This window comes from Somniosus microcephalus, chromosome 9, assembly GCF_052327205.1.
Source record: "Somniosus microcephalus isolate GS21.2 chromosome 9, FLI_Smic_1.0, whole genome shotgun sequence".
NCBI classification, from domain to species: Eukaryota; Metazoa; Chordata; class Chondrichthyes; order Squaliformes; family Somniosidae; genus Somniosus; species Somniosus microcephalus.
In genome coordinates, this window is record NC_140995.1 from 211,641,346 (window position 1) to 211,661,048 (window position 19,703).

The window sequence follows — 19,703 nt, forward strand, 5'->3', positions numbered from 1 at the left end:
TAAAAGCCAGCAAAGAATAACTAAAAGATTAATTAAGAAAGGGAAGATAGATTATGAAAGTAAACTAGCAAAAAATATAAAAACAGGTGGCAAAAGTTTCTAGTTATATAAAAAGAAAAAGGGTGGCTAAAGTGAATGTTGGTCCCTTAGAGGATGAGACCGGGAAATTAGTTGTGGGGAACATGGAGTTGGCAGAAACGCTGAACAAATATTTTGTATCAGTCTTTACAGTAGAGGACACTAAAAATATCCCAACACTGGACAAACAGGGGGCTATAGGGGGGGAGGAGCTAAACACGATTAAAATCACTAAGGAGATGGTACTCGGTAAGATAATGGGACTTAAGGCGGATAAATCCCCTGGACCTGATGGCTTACATCCTAGGGTCTTGAGAGAAGTAGCGGTAGGGATTGCGGATGCATTGGTGGTAATTTTCCAAAACTCCCTGGATTCAGGAAAGGTCCCAGCAGATTGGAAAACTGCTAATGTAACACCCTTATTTAAAAAGGGAGGTAGACAAAAGGCTGGAAACTATAGGCCAGTTAGCCTAACATCTGTGGTTGGTAAAATGTTGGAGTCCATTATTAAGGAAGCAGTAACAGGACATTTGGATAAGCATAATTTAATCGGACAGAGTCAGCATGGTTTTATGAAGGGGAAGTCATGTTTGACAAATTTGCTCGAATTCTTTGAGGACGTAACAAACAGGGTGGATAAAGGGGAACCAGTGGATGTGGTGTATTTGGACTTCCAAAAGGCATTTGACAAGGTGGCACACAAAAGATTACTGCACAAAATAAAAAATCACGGGATTGGGGGTAATATACTGGCATGGGTGGAAGATTGGCTATCTAACAGAAAACAGAGTTGGGATAAATGGTTCATTCTCGGGTTGGCAATCAGTGACTAGTGGTGTTCCGCAGGGGTCAGTGCTGGGACCCCAACTCTTTACAATCTATATTAACGATTTGGAGGAGGGGACCGAGTGCAACGTATCCAAGTTTGCCGACGATACAAAGATGGGAGGGAAAGCAGTGAGTGAGGAGGACATAAAAAACCTGCAAAAGGACATAGACAGGCTAGGTGAGTGGGCAGAAGTTTGGCAGATGGAATATAATGTTGGAAAGTGTGAGGTTATGCACTTCGGCAGGAAAAAATCAAAGAGCAAGTTATTATCTAAATGGAGAGAAACTGCAAAGTGCTACAGTACAAAGGGATCTGGGGGTCCTGGTGCATGAAACACAGAAGGTTAGTATGCAGGTACAGCAGGTGATCAGGAAGGCCAATGGAATCTTGGCTTTTAGTGCAAAGGGGATGGAGTATAAAAGCAGGGAAGTCTTGCTTCAGTTATACAGGGTACTGGTGAGGCCACACCTGGAATATTGTGTACAGTTTTGGTTTCCATATTTAAGAAAAGATATACTTGCTCTCGAGGCAGTTCAGAGAAGGTTCACTCGGTTGATTCCAGAGATGAGGGGGTTGACTTATGAGGAAAGGTTGAGTAGGTTGGGCCTCTACTCATTGGAATTCAGAAGAATGAGAGGCGATCTTATCGAAACATATAAGATTGTGAGGGGGCTTGATCGGGTGGATGCGGGGAGGATGTTTCCACTGATGGGTGACACTAGAACTAGGGGGCATAATCTTAGAATAAGGGGCTGCCATTTCAAAACTGAGATGAGGATAAACATCTTCACTCAGAGGGTAGTAAATCTATGGAATTTGCTACCTCAGAGCTGTGGAAGCTGTGGAAGCTGCGACATTAAATAAATTTAAAACGGAGATAAACAGTTTCATAGCTGATAAGGGAATTAGGGGTTACGGGGAGCGGGCAGGGAAGTGGACGTGAGTCTAGGTTCGGCTCAGCCATGATCCTATTGAATGGCGGAGCAGGCCCGAGGGGCCGTATGGCCTACTCCTGCTCCTACTTCTTATGTTCTTATGTTAGCACGCCTAGTGGGGATCACGCCTGTGAAACCTCTCGTGAGCACTATTGGCTGCAGGTCAACCATTAAAGAGGAGATCTGATCAGTCCTCATTTGCAGGTGGCAGGACTTTGTTGTCTCAGTCCTGGGGTAACTTTTACCAGACTTAACCACACCTGTGGAAGGTTGGAGCCTCACACACTTCTCCAGTGTTACCTCCTGCGAAACCCCTCTTGCCAGCCTCACTCAGCGCTTCCTCAGCTGAGGCATCTACCAGAAGCATGGGAGGCCTTTTTTTCCTTCCCTTCTTGGCATTAGAGGACCTCCAGCCCCATTCGTGAAATGACACACGCCACAACTGCAGAAGTTGCCATCAGAATTTTTATGCAAAACAAACAACTGATGGCATTTTTACAGAATACACAACATTTCACCCAAGTGACTACCCTTGTGACTATTTGTGCTTTATTTTCCTCTTACGTGTGCTCCTACGTAGTGGTTCCCCTGTGGCTTCAGCAGGTGTGAAGGCCCCTTGCTCACTTTCCTGCTGCTCCTGTCTCAACACCTTTGGCGGGCGTCCTCTGGGGTGGCGAACCTGTGAGGGCTCATCGGCAGTCTGCTGCTCCTGCGGCTGTGCAGGAGTTGAGACGTCTATCTCAGTTGGGTGTGGACTCCGACGGGGCTCTGACCGAGGGCTCTGCAGTGGCATGGAAGTGTGAGCGCTTGCAGAGGAGCCCCCACTTCCTTGAGGTCTGCCACCTACCTCCCTCTCATGGGTCAGGTCCCCCTCAGTGCCTGCAAGTGGCTTGAGAGCACCTTGCTGCACATCAGGGGGGCCATGGGGACCCGTATCTGCAATGGCAGTCTTACTCAGAAGGACTTCCATGAAGGTCTGGTTTCTCTGTTCAATAGATGCCCATCGCTCCTCAAGAGATGTCATTCTATTCTGAACACTCACCATGTTTTCCATACCCTGGCGACTAACCTCCGCCATGGCCGTAGCCACCCTCTCCTCTACCGTAGCCATCCTCTCCTCTACGGTAGCCAGCCTTACCACGGAGGCAGCAATCATTTCCACGTAGGTAGCCATCCTTTCCGTGTTGATGCGTTCATGCACCAATGACTCCACAAAGGCTCTGTTCATGCTCGCTATGGACTCCTCCATTCGCTCCACACTCGCAGTGACCCTAGAGACAAAACCTGCCAGAGACTCCTGCATCTGTGCATGGAGTTCCATCACCTCTGATCTTACGGATGGACCCAGAGGCAGAGGGTCGACATGCAGCTGAGCCGAGCTGGCAGAGTCCTGCACCCTGCGACGAGGACTCTCCACTGCTGTCCCTGTCTCCACAATCTGCTGATGCTCACTTGTGAGCTGTGATACACCAGGTGACAACTCTACTCTATGTCCCGAAGGTCCCACCGAGGTGTGAGTGTCTGCGCTGGTGCTGGGTGCGATTATTTCTGTTGACGTTGCGCCCTCAGAGGTTGCAGATTCCTCTGAGGAGTCTGGCTGCTCAGGCTCTTCCTCCTGCACAGTGGGGACGGGGGCTCTCGATGGTCCTGTGGGGGAGTCAAGGAAAAAGTTAGAGATGTGATGCCAAGGTTACATGCACATTGCATTTTGCAGATGATCATAAGTCCATATGATGTAGCTTCAGAATCATTATCAGCGACTCATGCAATGCCAATGAGAGAGATGGAAAACTATTCTGTCATCAGTCTCTCCTTCCCCAACTTCCGCATCTATGTCAGCCCCGACAATCTCCAGGACGCCTTCCTCCCAGGGGGTGAGCAGGGCTAATGAGGGCAGACCTCCTCCTGTCCTGGCTCGCTCTCTCCTGTTGTGAGCTCTCTTTTCCTGCAATGAGGGAAACAAGTGGAGGTTGAGTGAGAATGAAGGAGTGAGTGCAGAGATTGCATAGCATAGATACTTTGAAGGAGACAAAGATGGAGTGAGGTTGCAAGACCAAGGGCCCTCCCTGTGTGTTGTCAGTTGTGTTCAAAGCATCAGAGTGAGAGGGAGTGTGAGGGCTGCATGGTGGAATAGTTATGTGAATGTGAGCATAGAGAGAGGGAATGGGTAAGGGTGCATGGATGTGAGTGTCTAGTGGGATGTGGAGGAAGAGATTGCTAAAGCTGAGTGATGGTGAGGAAAGGCAATGGGGATCAGATTGAGGGTGATGGAAACTTCATACAGTACGTACTTTTCCAGTGCGATGAAGGTCATGGAATCTTTTCCTGCACTGCATCCAGGTGCGCCGTGTGAGCCCCAAGGAGTTGATTTCACCAGCCACCTGTAGCCACACAGCCTTGGTCTGATTGGGAGGCCTCTTCCTCCCTGAAGAAGGGAACAGGACCTCCCTGTGGGCCCTAGCACCATCCAGCAATGCCTGGAGTGAAGCCTCATCAAATCTGGGGGCAGCTCTTGCCCTCCTGCTGGCCGTTGCTCCTGCAGGCTCCTGTGCCATCTCAATGGTGAAGTTTGGAAGCCTGCAGAGGAAGCAAGGCTTGCTGTGGGCCCTAAAAGCAGCAGCAATGATGGCGTCATATTCTGTGACTTTCTGACTGGAAATACTCAATTGCCAAGGCTTCCCACACGTTGGAAATCAATTGGCCAATTGAGTTAAAATTGCATCAATCTCACAGACCCATTTAAATTTGTGTGGGAAACACCAAATTCAGGGAACCCGACAATTCCCCGCACCTGAGTTAAAATCGACCCCTGGTGTCCACACGTGCAGTTTAAACGCGGAAATCAGGAAGTTGCTGTCGGACACCCTGCTCCTCCACCAGGTGTGCTATAACAGTCCTCACAGTTAGACTCTGCACTGAAATCAATGTAATGGCATGAACTTTGAGTACTTGCCCACTAGTTCCCCTCTAAAGACATCAGGAAAAGTTAGGGATAGTGCATTCAGGAGTAAGTAAATTTTTAACAGCTTGTGATAATTACTGCCAAACAACCCCTCTGCCCATGAAAATTTAATTTTACAAGTGTGAAGTTTCATTCCTTCAGAAGTTTATTGGTGTTGGAGGTTTTTAAAAATATATATTTTTGCTTTTTCTGTCTGTCTTTTATTTTTCTCTCTTAACACCATCTGTCTTTCCCCAATTTTTATTTTGCTTTCTGTACATGATTTAAATCTACTTTATATTTCCTGCTTTAGACTCTGTGGAGGAAAAATTGGGTTGCTTTGCGCCTCCCGTTAACGCCCCAGGGGCGCAAAGCCCCTAGCGCCTGGGTGCGGCGCCGCTAACGCCTCCCGCAAAATTCAGCAGGAAGTTAGAGGCGGCGGTAGCCCCCCACAGCGCTGTGCCTCCGGCGATGGCGTCATCGCGTGCGCAGCACCCCGGCTGCAAACTTCAGTTGCGCCTCTGACCTACCGCCGGGCAATATGTCCGACAGGGTCAGGGTGGTGGTTTTGCAGCCGCGGTGGCGCAATTTAAAGGGCAGGTGCCAGACGGACATTTTTTTGGGGGCCGCCTGCCAGCACCTGCCACCTTGCGCTTCCTCAGTTGGCCACGATCGGTCAGCCCGGCATTCCTCTTGTGCTGGGCTGTTTTCCCCGCACCTCAATGGTCCAGCAGGATCCCAGTGCGCGCTGCGCTAGGCTCCTCCCCTTTAATCAGGGGAGGGAGGCCTGTAATACCGCGGCGCTACATGGCAACGCATGTGGCGCTGTTGCATGTAATGCCACAATATTGAATGGTCATTGTTATAAATCTCATCATTCATCAAGAAACTACTCGTGAAATAACGCTGGACGGCCAGCTGGTGGCGCCATCCGAGGAGTATAAATACTCAGGCGTCGACCCCAGCTTGTTCAGGGACATTTTGTAAGACAAGGAACTAGTGAAATACAACTAGACCTCCATGTTCTGAAACAAGTTGATTAAAGCCTTGCTTTATGCTCAAACCAAGTGTGTAGTGAGTTTTATTACGTCAGTCATGCCCCAGGAAGGAGGGGGAGTGCTTCCAGTAGCTCCCTGCTTCCTGCTTGGGGCGCTACCACTCAATTTACGGCGCAGGGGTGCTAACTTTTTCGGGGCGATAAAAGTCATGTCCCGGCGAAGTTAGCGCCCCAAAGGGGGCACGACCAAATTTTTCCCCCTGCATGTCTCAGTAAGGATTCTTCAATCTGGTTGAAGAGCTTTGCTGTTTATTGTCCTGCTCACAGATACCCTATAGAGGGCGCCGCACTGGGTCAGACTCCAGATTAGAGCAAATCTCCGCTCAAAAGCCCGAGAATATTTTGTGGGCAGCTGTCGGCATGGTGAATGGCGACGCTGTTCCTTCGCCACTGACTGCAAAATCTGGGCTAATGTCATAACTAACAGTTTCTGAAATCAATTGACACCCTCAATTGAATTAGAGTTCATTCCTAACTAAGCATTACTTTAAATATCATAATGCTAGTTAATTTCTCTGGATGATGCACATAGGGAGTCAAGATCAAGTGCAGTCTTTGGATGAAGTGGGTGGTGGATAATTGGATCAAGACGTGCTGATGTAATTCGGTCCCCATTTTAAATTCCTTTATATATTGAGCGTGTAATTTTGCATAATATTTTAATTATTTACAGTTAAATAGCCAAACATACTATTTGAGAAATAAAGAAGCAGAGTTGCTTGGCGCATAGGAGTTTCTCTGCAGTACAGGCAGAGGAGCTAGAGGATGCAAAACTGAAACGCTACAAGACAACCACTAAAGGGAGAGATACAGTCAACAAGCTTATTAAATTTAAACTTACTTTCTTCAACTTGTGTAGAGTGTCCAAGGTTTTATCCACTGATTTCTTTAACTGGATACAACTATAGAAACCCCAAAATATCCATTAAAAGTAAATAATATACAGAAGGATCATAAGCATCAATATGCAAACCATAAAACTGATCGCAGCAAACACATTTTGATGCATTTGTAAACTGCGTAATGGTGATAGCATGATTTTAGATTGCTGTTTTTCACTCTCTCAAATATGGTATAGAGTTAATTATAAACTAACTGTATAACTGTTCTAATGGTAGCTGTAATCTGAACATTTTATACAAAAACTACACAAGTTTGTAATTCCCATAGTAATTAAATTCCAATTGCTGTTTCTTTGACATTGGTCCCAGTGACCGAATAATTATTGAAAGGAGATTAAAGCCTTATAGCACGTACAGCATAGATTCACCTAGGTGGTGCCAGGAATGAGAATCTATAGTTACGGGGAAACTTGCGATACTGCAGTAGAGAAGGCCAAGAGGAGATCTAAAAGAGGTTTTTAATATCGAAAGGTTTTGTCAAAGTGAATAGGGAAAATCTATTTCCCCTCAGTGGGGAGTCAGTGATCAGGGGTCGTCAATTTAAAATTGTCATTAAGAGTGAACAGAAGTTGGAAATATTTCTTTACGCTGTGTTGCTGTAGCATGGCATGCTTTGCCATAACAACTTGCATTTATACAGCGCTGTGTCATAGTAAAATGTCCAAAGGCACATCACAGGAACGTAATCAGACAAGATTTGGCCCTGAGCCACATAAGGCGATATTAGGACAGGTCAAAGAGGTAGGTTTTAAGGACTGTCTTAAAGGAGGAGAGAGAGGCAGAGAGATTTAGGGTGGGAATTCCAGAGTTTAGGGCCTAGGCAGCTGAAGGCATGGTCGGCACTGGTGGAGCAATTTAAAATCTGATGTGCAAAAGGCCAGAATTGGAAGAGCACAGAAATCTGAGGGTTGTAGGGCTGGAGGAGGTTACAGAGATGGGAGGGGTGAGGCCAAGGAAGGATTTGAAAACCAGGATACAGATTTTAAAATCTAGGCATTGCTGGACAGCCTCTTTCTATGCTGTAAACTTATGTCTCTAATCAGTTTTGAATGGTTTCAGCCTTGTAGTGAGTTTAAGAAGCATACTGCAATATATGACAGGAACTGTGACATCCCCCCACCCCACCCACTCCAACATGTGCAGAAAGATGTTAAGTGATTAAACCAGGAGAGAGAAATAAGAAACAAGTGAGAAAAACATTAGAGCTGAAGGACAGGCTAGGGTGTGTGGCCCAAATAAGCGTTCCTTATACAAACACACAGAGTATAAGGAATAAATTGAATGAACTGCAGGCGCGAATTCAAATTAGAGGGTATGACATGGTAGCCATTACTGTGGCATAGCTGCAAGACGGTCAGGACTAGGAACTAAAATATACCAGGTTATAAAGTCTATAAAAAAGATAGGGAAAATGGCAGAGGGGGAGGAGTAGCCTTAATGATTAAGGATTAAATCACTTCAATAATAAGAGAGGATATAATGAGAGGTAAGCAGGCAATGCAGACTTTATGGGTAGAATAAAGAAATAGGAAAGGATTTAAGACTGGACTGGGATTTGTGTATAGGCCCCCTGGTAGCAGCTGTGAAGTGGTAGATTGTATAAATGCAGAGATTAGACAAGCGTGTAGCAAAGGCAGAGTGGTTTAAATGGGGAATTTTAACTTTCATAGATTAGGATAAGCAGACTAGCACCTGTCAGAAAGGTAGTGAATTTCTTGTGTGCCCGGGATAGTTTTCTACAACAATATGTCCTAGAGGCAACAAGGGAGCATGCCGTATTAGATTGAGTAATGAGTAATGAGCCAGATTTAGTTAACAGCCTAACTGTGCAAGAACATTTATCCAATAGCGATCATAACATGATCGAGTTCAATGTAGTGTTTGAAGGGGAGAAACACGAAACAGCTACTAAGATTCTAGATTTGGGTAAGGCCAACTTCAATGGGACGAGACAGAGACTGTCCACAGTAAACTGGGCAAATCTGTTAATGGGTAAAACGACAGAAGATCAGTGGGAGATGTTCAAAAAAGAATTTAAGGTGATACAGAACCAGTTTATACCCCTGAGGGGCAAGAGCTCTACTTGCCAAAAAATAAGCCATGGATGACTAAAGAGGTAAGAGACAGCATAAAACTAAAAGGGCATACACAAATGCAAAACAAGCACAGATCCTGGAGAATGGGAAAGATACAAAGAACAGCAACAGGTCACAAAACAGATAGCAAGAGCTACAAAAAGGGAGAATGAAAAGGGACATCAAAATCGACACAAAGAACTTTTACAATTATATTAGGGAAAAGAGGGTGGTCAGGAGTAAAGTTGGCCCCTTAAAAACTGAAAGCGGTGATATTGTCAATGATAAGGAGATGGCGGACATGTTGAATAATTACTGTGCGTCAGTATTTACAGTAGAAGAAGAGGATAGCATGGCAGAAATCCCAAGGAAACTAATTAAATTCGGGACAGACTCAATAAAATTAATGTAAGTAAAATAACAGTAATGAAGAAAATAATGGCACTAAAGAGTGACAAATCCCCAGGACCAGATGGTTTCCATCCCAGGGTTTTAAAGGAAGCAGGTGAGCACATTGCAGATGCCCTAACTATAATCTTCCAAAGTTCTCTCGATTCAGGAACCGTTCCTTTAGATTGAAAAATTGCACATGTTACTCCGCTATTTTAGAATGGTAAGAGAGGGAAACCAGGGAATTGTAGACCAGTTAGCCTAACATCTGTTGCCGGGAAATTGCGAGAGTCTATAATTAAGGTTAGGGTGACTGAACACCTCAAATTTTCAGTTGATCAGAGAGAGCCAGCGTGGATCTGTGAAAGGTAGGTCCTGCCTGACAAACCTGATTGAATTTTTTGAGAAGGTGATTTAAAGTAGTGGACAGGGGAGTGTCTATGGATGTTATTTATATGAACTTCCAGAAGGCATTTGATAAAGTCCCACATAAGAGACTGTTAACTAAGTAGAAGCCCAAGGAATTGAGGGAAAATTATTAATCTGGTTAGGAAATTGGCTGAGCGGCAGGAGACCAGCAGTAAGGATAATGGGTAGGTTCTCCAATTGGCAGGATGTGACTAGTGGTGTCCCGCAGGGATCTGTGTTGGGGCCTCCACTATTCACAGTATTTATTAACTACTTAGATGATGGCACAGACAGTCATATATCCAAATTGCTGATGACACAAAGATAGGCAGCAGTGTAGATGAGAGCATAAAATTACAAAGGGATATTGACAGATTAAGTGAATGGGGATAAACTGTGGCAAATGGATTTCAATGTAGGCAAATACAAGGTTATCTACTTTGGACCTAAAAAGAACAGAACAGGGTACTTTCTAAAATGGTGAAAAGCTAAAAACAGTGGAGGTCCAAAGACTTGGGAGGTCCAGATACATAGATCATTAAAATGTCATAAACAGAGACAGAAAATAATTAAAAACGCTAATGGAATGCTTTTATATCTAGAGGTCTGGAATTCAAGGGGGTGGAAGTTATGCTGCAGCTATACAAAGCCCTGGTTAGACCACACCTGGAGTACTGGGAGCAGTTCTGGGCACCACACCTTAGGAAGGATATATTGAATTGCAGCGTGAGTTTACAAGAATGATACCCGGACTTCAAGGGTTAAATTACGAGGAGAGATTACACAAATTAGTGTTCTATTCCCTAGAATTTAGAAGGTTATGGGGTGATCCGATTTGCAGTTTTCAGGATATTAAGGGGGACAGATAGGGTAGATAGAGAGAAACTATTTCCGCTGGTTGGTGAGTCCAGGTCACAGAGTCATAGAGTTATACAGCACAGAAAGAGGCCCTTCGGCCCATCGTGTCCACGCCGGCCATCAAGCCCTGTCTAATCTAATCCCATTTTCCAACATTTGGTCCGTAGCCTTGTATGCTATGGCATTTCAAGTGCTCATCCAAATGCTTCTTGAATGTTGTGAGGGTTCCTGCCTCTACCACCCTTTCAGGCAGTGAGTTCCAGATTCCAACCACCCTCTGGGTGAAAAAGTTTTTCCTCAAATCCCCTCTAAACCTCCTGCCCCTTACCTTGAATCTATGCCCCCTTGTTATTGACCCCTCTACTAAGGGGAAAAGTTCCTATCTACCCTATCTATGCCCCTCATAATTTTGTACACTTCAATCAGGTCCCCCCTCAGCCTTCTCTGCTCCAAGGAAAACAACCCCAGCCTGTCCAGTCTTTCTTCATAGCTGAAGCGCTCCAGCCCAGGTAACATCCTGGTAAATCTCCTCTGCACCCTCTCCAATGCAATCACATCCTTCCTATAGTGTGGCGACCAGAACTGCACACAGTACTCCAGCTGTGGCCTTGCCAGCGTTTTGTACAGCTCCATCATAACCTCCCTGCTCTTATATTCTATGCCTCGGCTAATGAAGGCAAGTATCCCATATGCCTTTTTAACCACCTTATCCACCTGTTCTGCTGCCTTCAGGGATCTATGTACATGCACACCAAGGTCCCTCTGATCCTCTGTCTTTCCTAGGGTCTTACCATTCATTGTGTATTCCCTTGCCTTGTTAGTCCGTCCAAAATGCATCACCTCACACTTTTCAGGGTTAAATTCCATTTGCCACTGTTCCGCCCATCTGACCAACCCATCTATATCATCCTGTAGCCTGAGGCTTCCCGTCTCGCTATTTACCACCCCATCAATTTTCGTGTCATCTGCAAACTTACTGATCGTACCTTTTACATTCACATCCAAATCATTAATGTAGACCACAAACAGCAAGGGACCCAGCACCGATCCCTGCGGTACCCCACTGGACACAGGCTTCCAGTCACAAAAACAACCTTCGACCATCACCCTCTGCCTTCTGCCACTAAGCCAATTTTGGATCCAATGTGCCATGGCACCCTGGATCCCATGGGCTCTTACCTTCCTGACCAGTCTCCTATGCGGGACTTTATCAAAAGCCTTACTGAAATCCATGTAAACCACATCCACTGCACTACCCTCATCCACACACCTAGTCACCCCCTCGAAAAATTCAATCAAATTGGTCAGACATGATCTTCCCTTGACAAAGCCATGTTGGCTATCCCTAATTAATCCCTGCCTCTCCAAGTGGAGACCAATTCTGTCCTTCAGAATTTTTTCCAATAATTTCCCTACCACTGATGTTAGGCTCACTGGCCTGTAATTCCCTGGTTTATCCCTACTACCCTTCTTGAATAATGGTACTACGTTAGCTGTTCTCCAGTCCTCTGGCACATCCCCTGTGGCCAGAGAGGTTCTGAAAATTTGTGTCAGAGTTCCTGCAATCTCCTCCTTTGACTCACATAGTAGCCTGGTATACATCTCATCCGGGCCTGGGGATTTATCCACTTTTAAGCCTGCTAAAACCGCTAGTACCTCCTCCCTCTCAATGCTAATATGTTCAAGTATATCACAGTCCCCCTGCCCGATTTCTATGTCTACATCGTCCTTCTCCATAGTGAACACAGATGCAAAAAGTTCATTTAAAACCCCACCTACATCCTCTGGCTCTACAGTTTGCCACTTTGGTCCCTACTCTTTCCCTAGTTATCCTCTTGCCCTTAATATACTTATAAAACACCTTAGGATTTTCCTTTATTTTGCTCGCCAGTGTTATTTCATGGCCCCTCCTCGCTCTCCTAATTTCTTTTTTAAGTATCCCCCTGCACTTTTTATACTCCTCTAGGGCTTCCTCTGTCTTTAGTCCTTTGTATCTGCCAAAAGCCCCCCATTTTTTCCTAATCCATTCTCGTATATCCCTTGACATCCAAGGTTCCCTGGGCTTGTTGGTCCCACCCTTGACCTTTACAGGAACATGTTGTCATTGTACTCTCTCAATTTCCTTTCTGAAAGACTCCCATTGCTCCGATGTGGATTTTCCTTCAAGTAGCTGATCCCAGTCCACATTGGCCAGATCCTGCCTTATCATATTAAAATCGGCCTTCCCCCAATTTAGAACCTTTATTTCCAGTCCATCCTTGTCCTTTTCCATGACTACCTTAAATCTCACCGAATTATGGTCACTGTCACCAAAGTGCTCACCTACTAACACTTCTACCACTTGCCCGGCCACATTCCCTAGAATTAGGTCCAGTACCGCCCCCCTCTCTTATAGGACTTTCTACATGCTGGCTTAAAAAGCTCTCCTGGATGCACTTTAAGAATTCTGCACCCTCTAAGCCTTTCACACTCTGACTATCCCAGTTAATATTGGGGAAGTTGAAATCCCCCACTATAATTACCCTATTATTTGCACACTTCTCTGAGATTTGCCTACATATCTGTTCCTCTATCTCCCCCTGGCTGTTTGGGGGCCTATAGTACACTCTCAGCAAAGTGCTAGCCCCCTTTTTGTTTAAGTTCAACCCATATGGCCTCATTAGAGGAACCTGTTAATATATCATCCCTCCTTACAGCAGTAATTGTCTCCTTAATTAATATTGTGACACCCCCTCCTCTTTTACCCCCCCTCTGTCTCGCCTGAAGATTCTATACCCCGGAATATTGAGCTGCCAGTCTTGCCCCTCCCTCAACCATGTCTCCATGATAGCAACAATATCATACTCCCATGTGTTCATCAACACTTTCAGTTCATCCACCTTATTCGTAAGACTCCTTGCATTAAAATAAATGCCATTTAGCCTTGCCCTACTCCCTGGTGCCATTACATATTTGCTCTGCCTTCCAGTCTGACTTATTTTTTCCTCTATATTTGGCTGTACATCACCCCCTATTATAGCTCCACTCTGTATCCCATCCCCCTGCCAAGTTAGTTTAAACCCCCCCAAACAGTGCGAGCAAACCTCCCCGCAAGGATATTTGTCCCGTTCTGGTTCAGGTGCAACCTGTCCGACTTGTACAAGTCCCACCTTCCCCAGAAGCAGGCCCAGTGATCCAGGAAACTAAAGCCCTCCCCCCTGCACCAACTCTTTAGCCACGCATTCATCTGCTCTATCCTCCTATTCCTATACTCACTAGCACGTGACACCAGGAGTAATCCAGAGATTACAACCTTTGAGGTCCTGCTCTTTAGTCTGCTGCCTAGCTCCCTAAATTCTTGCTGCAGGAACTCATCCCTCTTCCTTGCTGCAGGACCTCATCCCTCTTCCTACCCATGACATTGGTCCCAATGTGAACCACGACCTCTGACTGTTCACCCTCCCCCTTCAGAATGCCCTGCAGCCGTTCAGTGATATCCTTGACCCTGGCACCAGGGAGGCAACAAACCATCCTGGAGTCACGTCTACGGCCACAGAAACGCCTATCTGTTCCCCTTACGATAGAATCCCCTACCACTATTGCTCTCCCACTCTTTTTCCTCCCTTCCTGAGCAGCAGAAGCACCCCTGGTGCCAGGAAGTTGGCTGCTGCTGCCTTCCTCTGGTAAGTCATCCCCCTCAACAGTATCCAAATCAGTATACCTGTTTGAGAGGGGGATGGCCACAGGGGACCCCTGCACTACCTGCCTGCTTCTACTGCTACTAGGGGGCATAGTCTAAAAATTAGAGCCAGACCTTTCAGGAGTGAAATTAGGAAACACTTCTACACACAAACGGTGGTCGAAGTTTGGAACTCTCTTCCGCAAAGGACAATTGATGCTAGATCGATTGTTACATTTAAATTGGAGATTGATAGCTTTTTGTTAATTAAAGGTATTAAGGGACATGGGCTAAAGGCGGGTATATGGAGTTAGATCGCAGATCAGCCATGATCTCATTAAATGGCGGAACAGGCTCAATGGGCTACTCCTGTTCCTATGAATCATTTCTTTCACTGGTGAAAACAATGTTGAGAGTTAGCACTCAAGAAACTTCTGGCCAAACTTTGTCAACAAATGAGCAACGTACCTCTCATAAACTTCCTCTCTTTTAACAGTCTGTTTAACTTTCTTTAACAAGACATCAACCTTAACAAACAAAATACAAAATAATGTCAACATCATTTCTGTGTGTTATGTCACACAATGTACTAATAGATCAGTGAAAACATGTTTGCCACTGCTGCATTATTGGCTGGTTGAGAATTCAAAACGATCATGTGGTTCAGCCTGATGGATAATCCCATTTTATTTGAAAATTCTAACGGTATGGGGGTGGGGGCATCATGAATAACCATGGTTTTAGGACCTTGATTGCCATAGGAAGTTATAAAATCATAGAATGATGCAGAAGTTGGGGAGGAATTTCCTGAAACAGCCATAGATGGTATTTTTTGCCGTCTTTCCCCCAGGAGATAGCATTACCAGCAATTGGTGAGGGTGGTTTTTTTGCCATAGATGATACAAATCTAGCACGGTGGCATAGTGGTTAGCACTGTTGCCTCACAGCGCCAGGGACCCGGGTTCGAATCCAGCCTCGGGCGACTGTCTGTGTGGAGTTTGCACATTCTCCCCGTGTTTGCGTGGGTTTTCTCCGGGTGCTCCGGTTTCCTCCCACAGTCCAAAGATGTGCGGGTTAGGTTGATTGGCTATGATAAATTGACCCTTAGTGTTAGGGGGATTAAATATGTGGGGTTACGGGGATAGGGTGGGATATGTGTAGGGGTTATGGGGATCGGGTGGGCTATGTGTCGGTGCAGGCTCGATGGGCCGAAATGGCCTCTATCTGCACTGTGGGGTTTCTGTGATTCTGTGATTATCTTCAATAAAACCACTTCATTTCTTTGAATATGCACAACTCAATGGTATAAATCATGACAGATCACAGATGACTGGTGAGATAAGCACACACAGCTCTTCAACCTCTTATCCCCCCCCCACCCTACAAACACCCCACCAAATAAAGTTTAGCATTTTTTCAACAAACTTGACTTTTTTTCACAGGTGTGGGTGATACTGCCAAAGCTGGATTTATTGTCCATCCTTTACAACTGAGTGGCTTTAAGCCACTTGCCTGGATGAGTGCAGCTCCAACACTCGACACCATCCAGGACAAAGCAGCCCACTTGATTGACACCCCATCCATCCACCTTCAACATTCACTCCCTCCACCACGGGCGCACCGTGGCTGCAGTGTGTACCATCTACAAAATGCACTGCAGCAACTCGCCAAGGCTTCTTCGAACGCACCTCTCAAACCCACGACCTCTACCACCTGGAAGGACAAGGGCAGCAGGCGCATGGGAACACCACCACCTCCAAGTTCCCCTCCAAGTTGCACATCATCCTGACTTGGAACTTTATCGCCGTTCCTTCATTGTCACTGGGTCAAAATCCTGAAACTCCTGCCTAACAGCACTGTGGGAGTACCTTCACAAGGACTGCAGCGGTTCAAGAAGGCAGCTCACCACCACCTTCTCAGGGGCAACTACGGATGGGCAATAAATGCTGGCCTTGCCAGCAACACCCACATCCCAGGAATGAATTTAAAAAAACTTCAGAGGGCATTAAGAGTCACGTGTAGGCCAGACTAGGTAGGGATGGTAAGCACCCTTCTTTGATTCAGTTGGGATTTTAATGACAAAAGAGCAGACTTATTAGTCAATCTTTAGCAATGCAATTTATCAGATTCATCAAGTTCAAATTTCCACTTTATCATGGTGAGATTTGAGCTCACTGACCCTGCATCACCAGTCCAGTACAATAACCACTTAAACTATACTATTATACACACTAAATTTAGCTGGTCCATCTAGATCACCTTCTACCATCCTGGTAGTCACATGTTACAGTGATGGAGTTGTTGACTAATCATAGCAATCAAGTTCCCCCCCCACCCGCCCCTCCAACTCCCCATAACAAAGTTTTAATTTAATTTGCTAAGTTTACTTTAAGAACATAAGAATTAGGAGCAGGAGTATGTCATCCGGCCCCTCAAGCCTACTCTGCCATTCAATAAAATCATGGCTGATCTTCAACCTCTACTCCACTTTCCCGCCCGATCCCCATATTCCTTGATTCCCCTAGAGTCCAAAAATCCATCTATCCCAGCCTTGAATATACTTAAAGACTCAGCATCCACAGCCCTTTGGGTTAGAGAATTCCAAAGATTCACAACCCTCAGTGAAGAAATTCTTCCTCATCTCAGTCTTAAATGGCCGAACCCTTGTCCTGAGACTAGGACCCCTAGTGGTTAGCACTGTTGCCTCACAGCACCAGGGACCCGGGTTCGAATCCGGCCTCGGGCGACTGTCTGTGTGGAGTTTGCACATTCTCCCCGTGTTTGCGTGGGTTTCCTCCGGGTGCTCCGGTTTCCTCCCACAGTCCAAAGATGTGCGGGTTAGGTTGATTGGCTATGATAAATTGACCCTTAGTGTTAGGGGGATTAAATACGTGGGGTTACGGGGATAGGGTGGGATATGTGTTGGTGTAGGGGTTACGGGGATCGGGTGGGATATGTGTCGGTGCAGGCTCGATGGGCCGAAATGGCCTCTATCTGCACTGTGGGGTTTCTGTGATTCTGTGATTCTAGACTCTCCAGCCAGGGGGAACAACCTCTCGGCATCTACCCTGCCAATCCCCCTCAGAATCTTATATGTTTCAATTCGGTTTTAATTTACAGTTTATGGGTTGTGCCCCTTGCTTCTTTTTTAAAATTGGCGATGGCACCAGCCATCAATCAAAGTAACCAAACAACCAATAAGAAGTAGCAATCAATCTCTATCAATTAGACCCGTAAAGGAGACAAGCAAAACCCCCATGGGAGAGTCCGTGTTCCATGTATATGTTGAATGTGAGAGGTAGCAGCCCCGCTTCCATTATTTGAAGGGGCTGCTCCTTGATTTTTGACTGCACTTCAGTCCCACGCTCCCAATTTTTGGTCACCCGGTGCAGAGGGGAGCGGGCAGGTCGGGGGACCTCCTTGTGGGACTGCTCCTGGACCTGGCCAAAGCGGCCATCAACCAATCCAGGCAGTGGGCGGTCGAGGGGGTCGTTCGGCCCGACTGCCTGCCTCTTTTCCACGGCCACGTTCGTGCCCGCGTGGCCCTGGAGCTGGAGAATGCGGTGTCCGCCGGCACTCTCGAGGCCTTCCACGCCCGGTGGGCACCGCAGGGACTGGAGTGCATCATCACCCTGGGGAATAGAATTTTAATTTGATTTGTTAAAAGTTTCCTTTAATTTTTTTGGTTAAGTTACAGTTTATAAAAAGAAAAAAAAAACGTGGTTAAGTGGGGAAAGTTTCCGTGCAGAAATCAAAGGGATAAACGTTGCATCAAAAACGATTCTGACAGGCCAGTGATCATCGCCGCTACAGATGGTGTGAAGAAGTAGAGACAAGTTAACATCCCCGGGACAACAGAAAATGCTAGAAAAACTCAGCAGGCCAGGCAACATCCGTGGAGAGAAAACAGAGTCAACGTTTCGGGTGAACCCTTTGTCAAGACTAAAGAAGCACAGGAAATGAAATAGATTGAGGCCAGGCTGGAAGAGACATTAAGAGGTATTCAAAACGAGACGAGATGGTGATAGGACTAGTGGAGACAAAAGACGGCTCTAGATTAGGTGTGAAATGCGCTGGCGCTGCCATGTGGGAGAGAAAAAAAAAGAAAGGCGGGGGGCAAAGGCCGAAACAAAGGTGTGGATAAAAAATATAAGTAAAAATGTAATAGGGGCCGAGGTTATGATCTGAAATTGTTGAACTCGATATTGAGTCCCGAAGGCTGTAAAGTGCTGACGTGAGGTGCTGTTCCTCGAGTTTACGCTGAGTTCCATGGAACAATGCAAGAGGCGGAGGACGGTGAAGTCCGAGTGGGAATGGAGCAGTGAATTAAAATGACAGGCAACCGGAAGCTCGGGGTCACCCATACGGACTGAACGGAGGCGTTCCGCAAAGCGGTCACCCAATCTGCGTTTGGTCTTCCCAATTAACATTCCCGGGGTTGCGTGGACCCTTTGGTCAGATCTGTTGTGATGGAAAGGCTCCGCTCCTGAAACTGTGGACCCGCGGATGCTGCCCCCTCATCGGCAGCATCGGCCCTGTTTGGGTTTTTGAGACCTGCAGCATCGGCCGTGCTTGGCTTGGCAGTCTGTCTGCCGGCGGTGTGAGCGAGTCTGCGGTGTGCTGTTGGTACCTGGCTCTGGAGGGCGTCGCCGGTCACCTGCACGGAGCGCAGCGGCCCTTTCCGCAAGGAAGCCATGGCTCGTCAATCGAAGGAGGGAGAGTGGCAGCGACGGCAATCCTCCTCTCCGCGATAGACGGGGGGTGGGTCCCAGGGCCCTGGTCCTGGGACAGGCCGCTGTTTGTTGAACGGCTGCCCTGGGCCCCGGCCGTCACCATGGCAGCGGCCTCCGTGCCGTGACGTCACGGCCGCGCGACCCCATTCCAGGAGCCTGGAGAATCGCCGCCGCGCCTGGGAGTTCGCTGGGCTGAACTGAACTGAGCAATGCACTCTGCAAAGCTTGGTATAACTAGAATAACAGAAAATGCTGGAAATACTCAGCAGGCCAGGTAGCATCCGTGGAGAGAGAAACAGAGTTAACGTTTCAGGTCTGGGACCCTTCATCAGGCCTGCTGATTATTTCCAGCATTTTCTGTTTTTTTCAGATTTCCAGCATCCGCAGTATTTTGCTATTGGTATAATAATTAGTGCTGATGAGGTAGTCGGTTCATTGTGATTTCCCAACCACCTCAGTGTTGCTAACTTCTTCTAGCATTTCATTTCCAATTTTTTAATTTCGAGATACGTTGCTGCTTTATTTGCAATATTCCAAAAATCAGGCTGGATGAAATCATGGCTTGGGTATTGATGGTTGCTTTGGTTGATGATGGAAATTTCACTGAAAACTTTAACAATCTTTTTGCCGCCAGAGACTATGGTGCCCACTGCGAGTAGTTGAGTCATATGGCCGGGAAAGGCCCTAGTTTTGATCTCCAGTCTGCGCTTAATTGACCTCAGTGTCCCTGGAGCAAGGTGATGAAACTGAATACTAACTATCCAGCACTCTGCTGGATCTGCACCTATCTCAGGTAATTGTAGCATTTGGCTAAATTGTGATGCCCCCATCCCCATCCC

The 19,703-nt window shown here is 46.5% G+C and overlaps 1 protein-coding gene across 1 annotated transcript in view; it reads right to left on the reverse strand.

Moving 5' to 3' along the window:
* Positions 1-19,026, reverse strand: part of nphp1 (nephronophthisis 1) — a 127,377-nt gene extending 108,351 nt beyond the window's left edge. Inside the window, exons 1-3 of the mRNA XM_085997859.1 lie at positions 18,762-19,026; positions 14,600-14,658; positions 6,682-6,742 (exon numbers count right to left, since the gene is read on the reverse strand). Coding sequence (XP_085853985.1) covers positions 6,682-6,742; positions 14,600-14,658; positions 18,762-18,827 — 186 coding nt within the window. The 5' untranslated portion in view covers positions 18,828-19,026. The remainder of the gene's footprint in view (positions 1-6,681; positions 6,743-14,599; positions 14,659-18,761) is intronic.
* Positions 19,027-19,703: the final 677 nt, after the last annotated feature.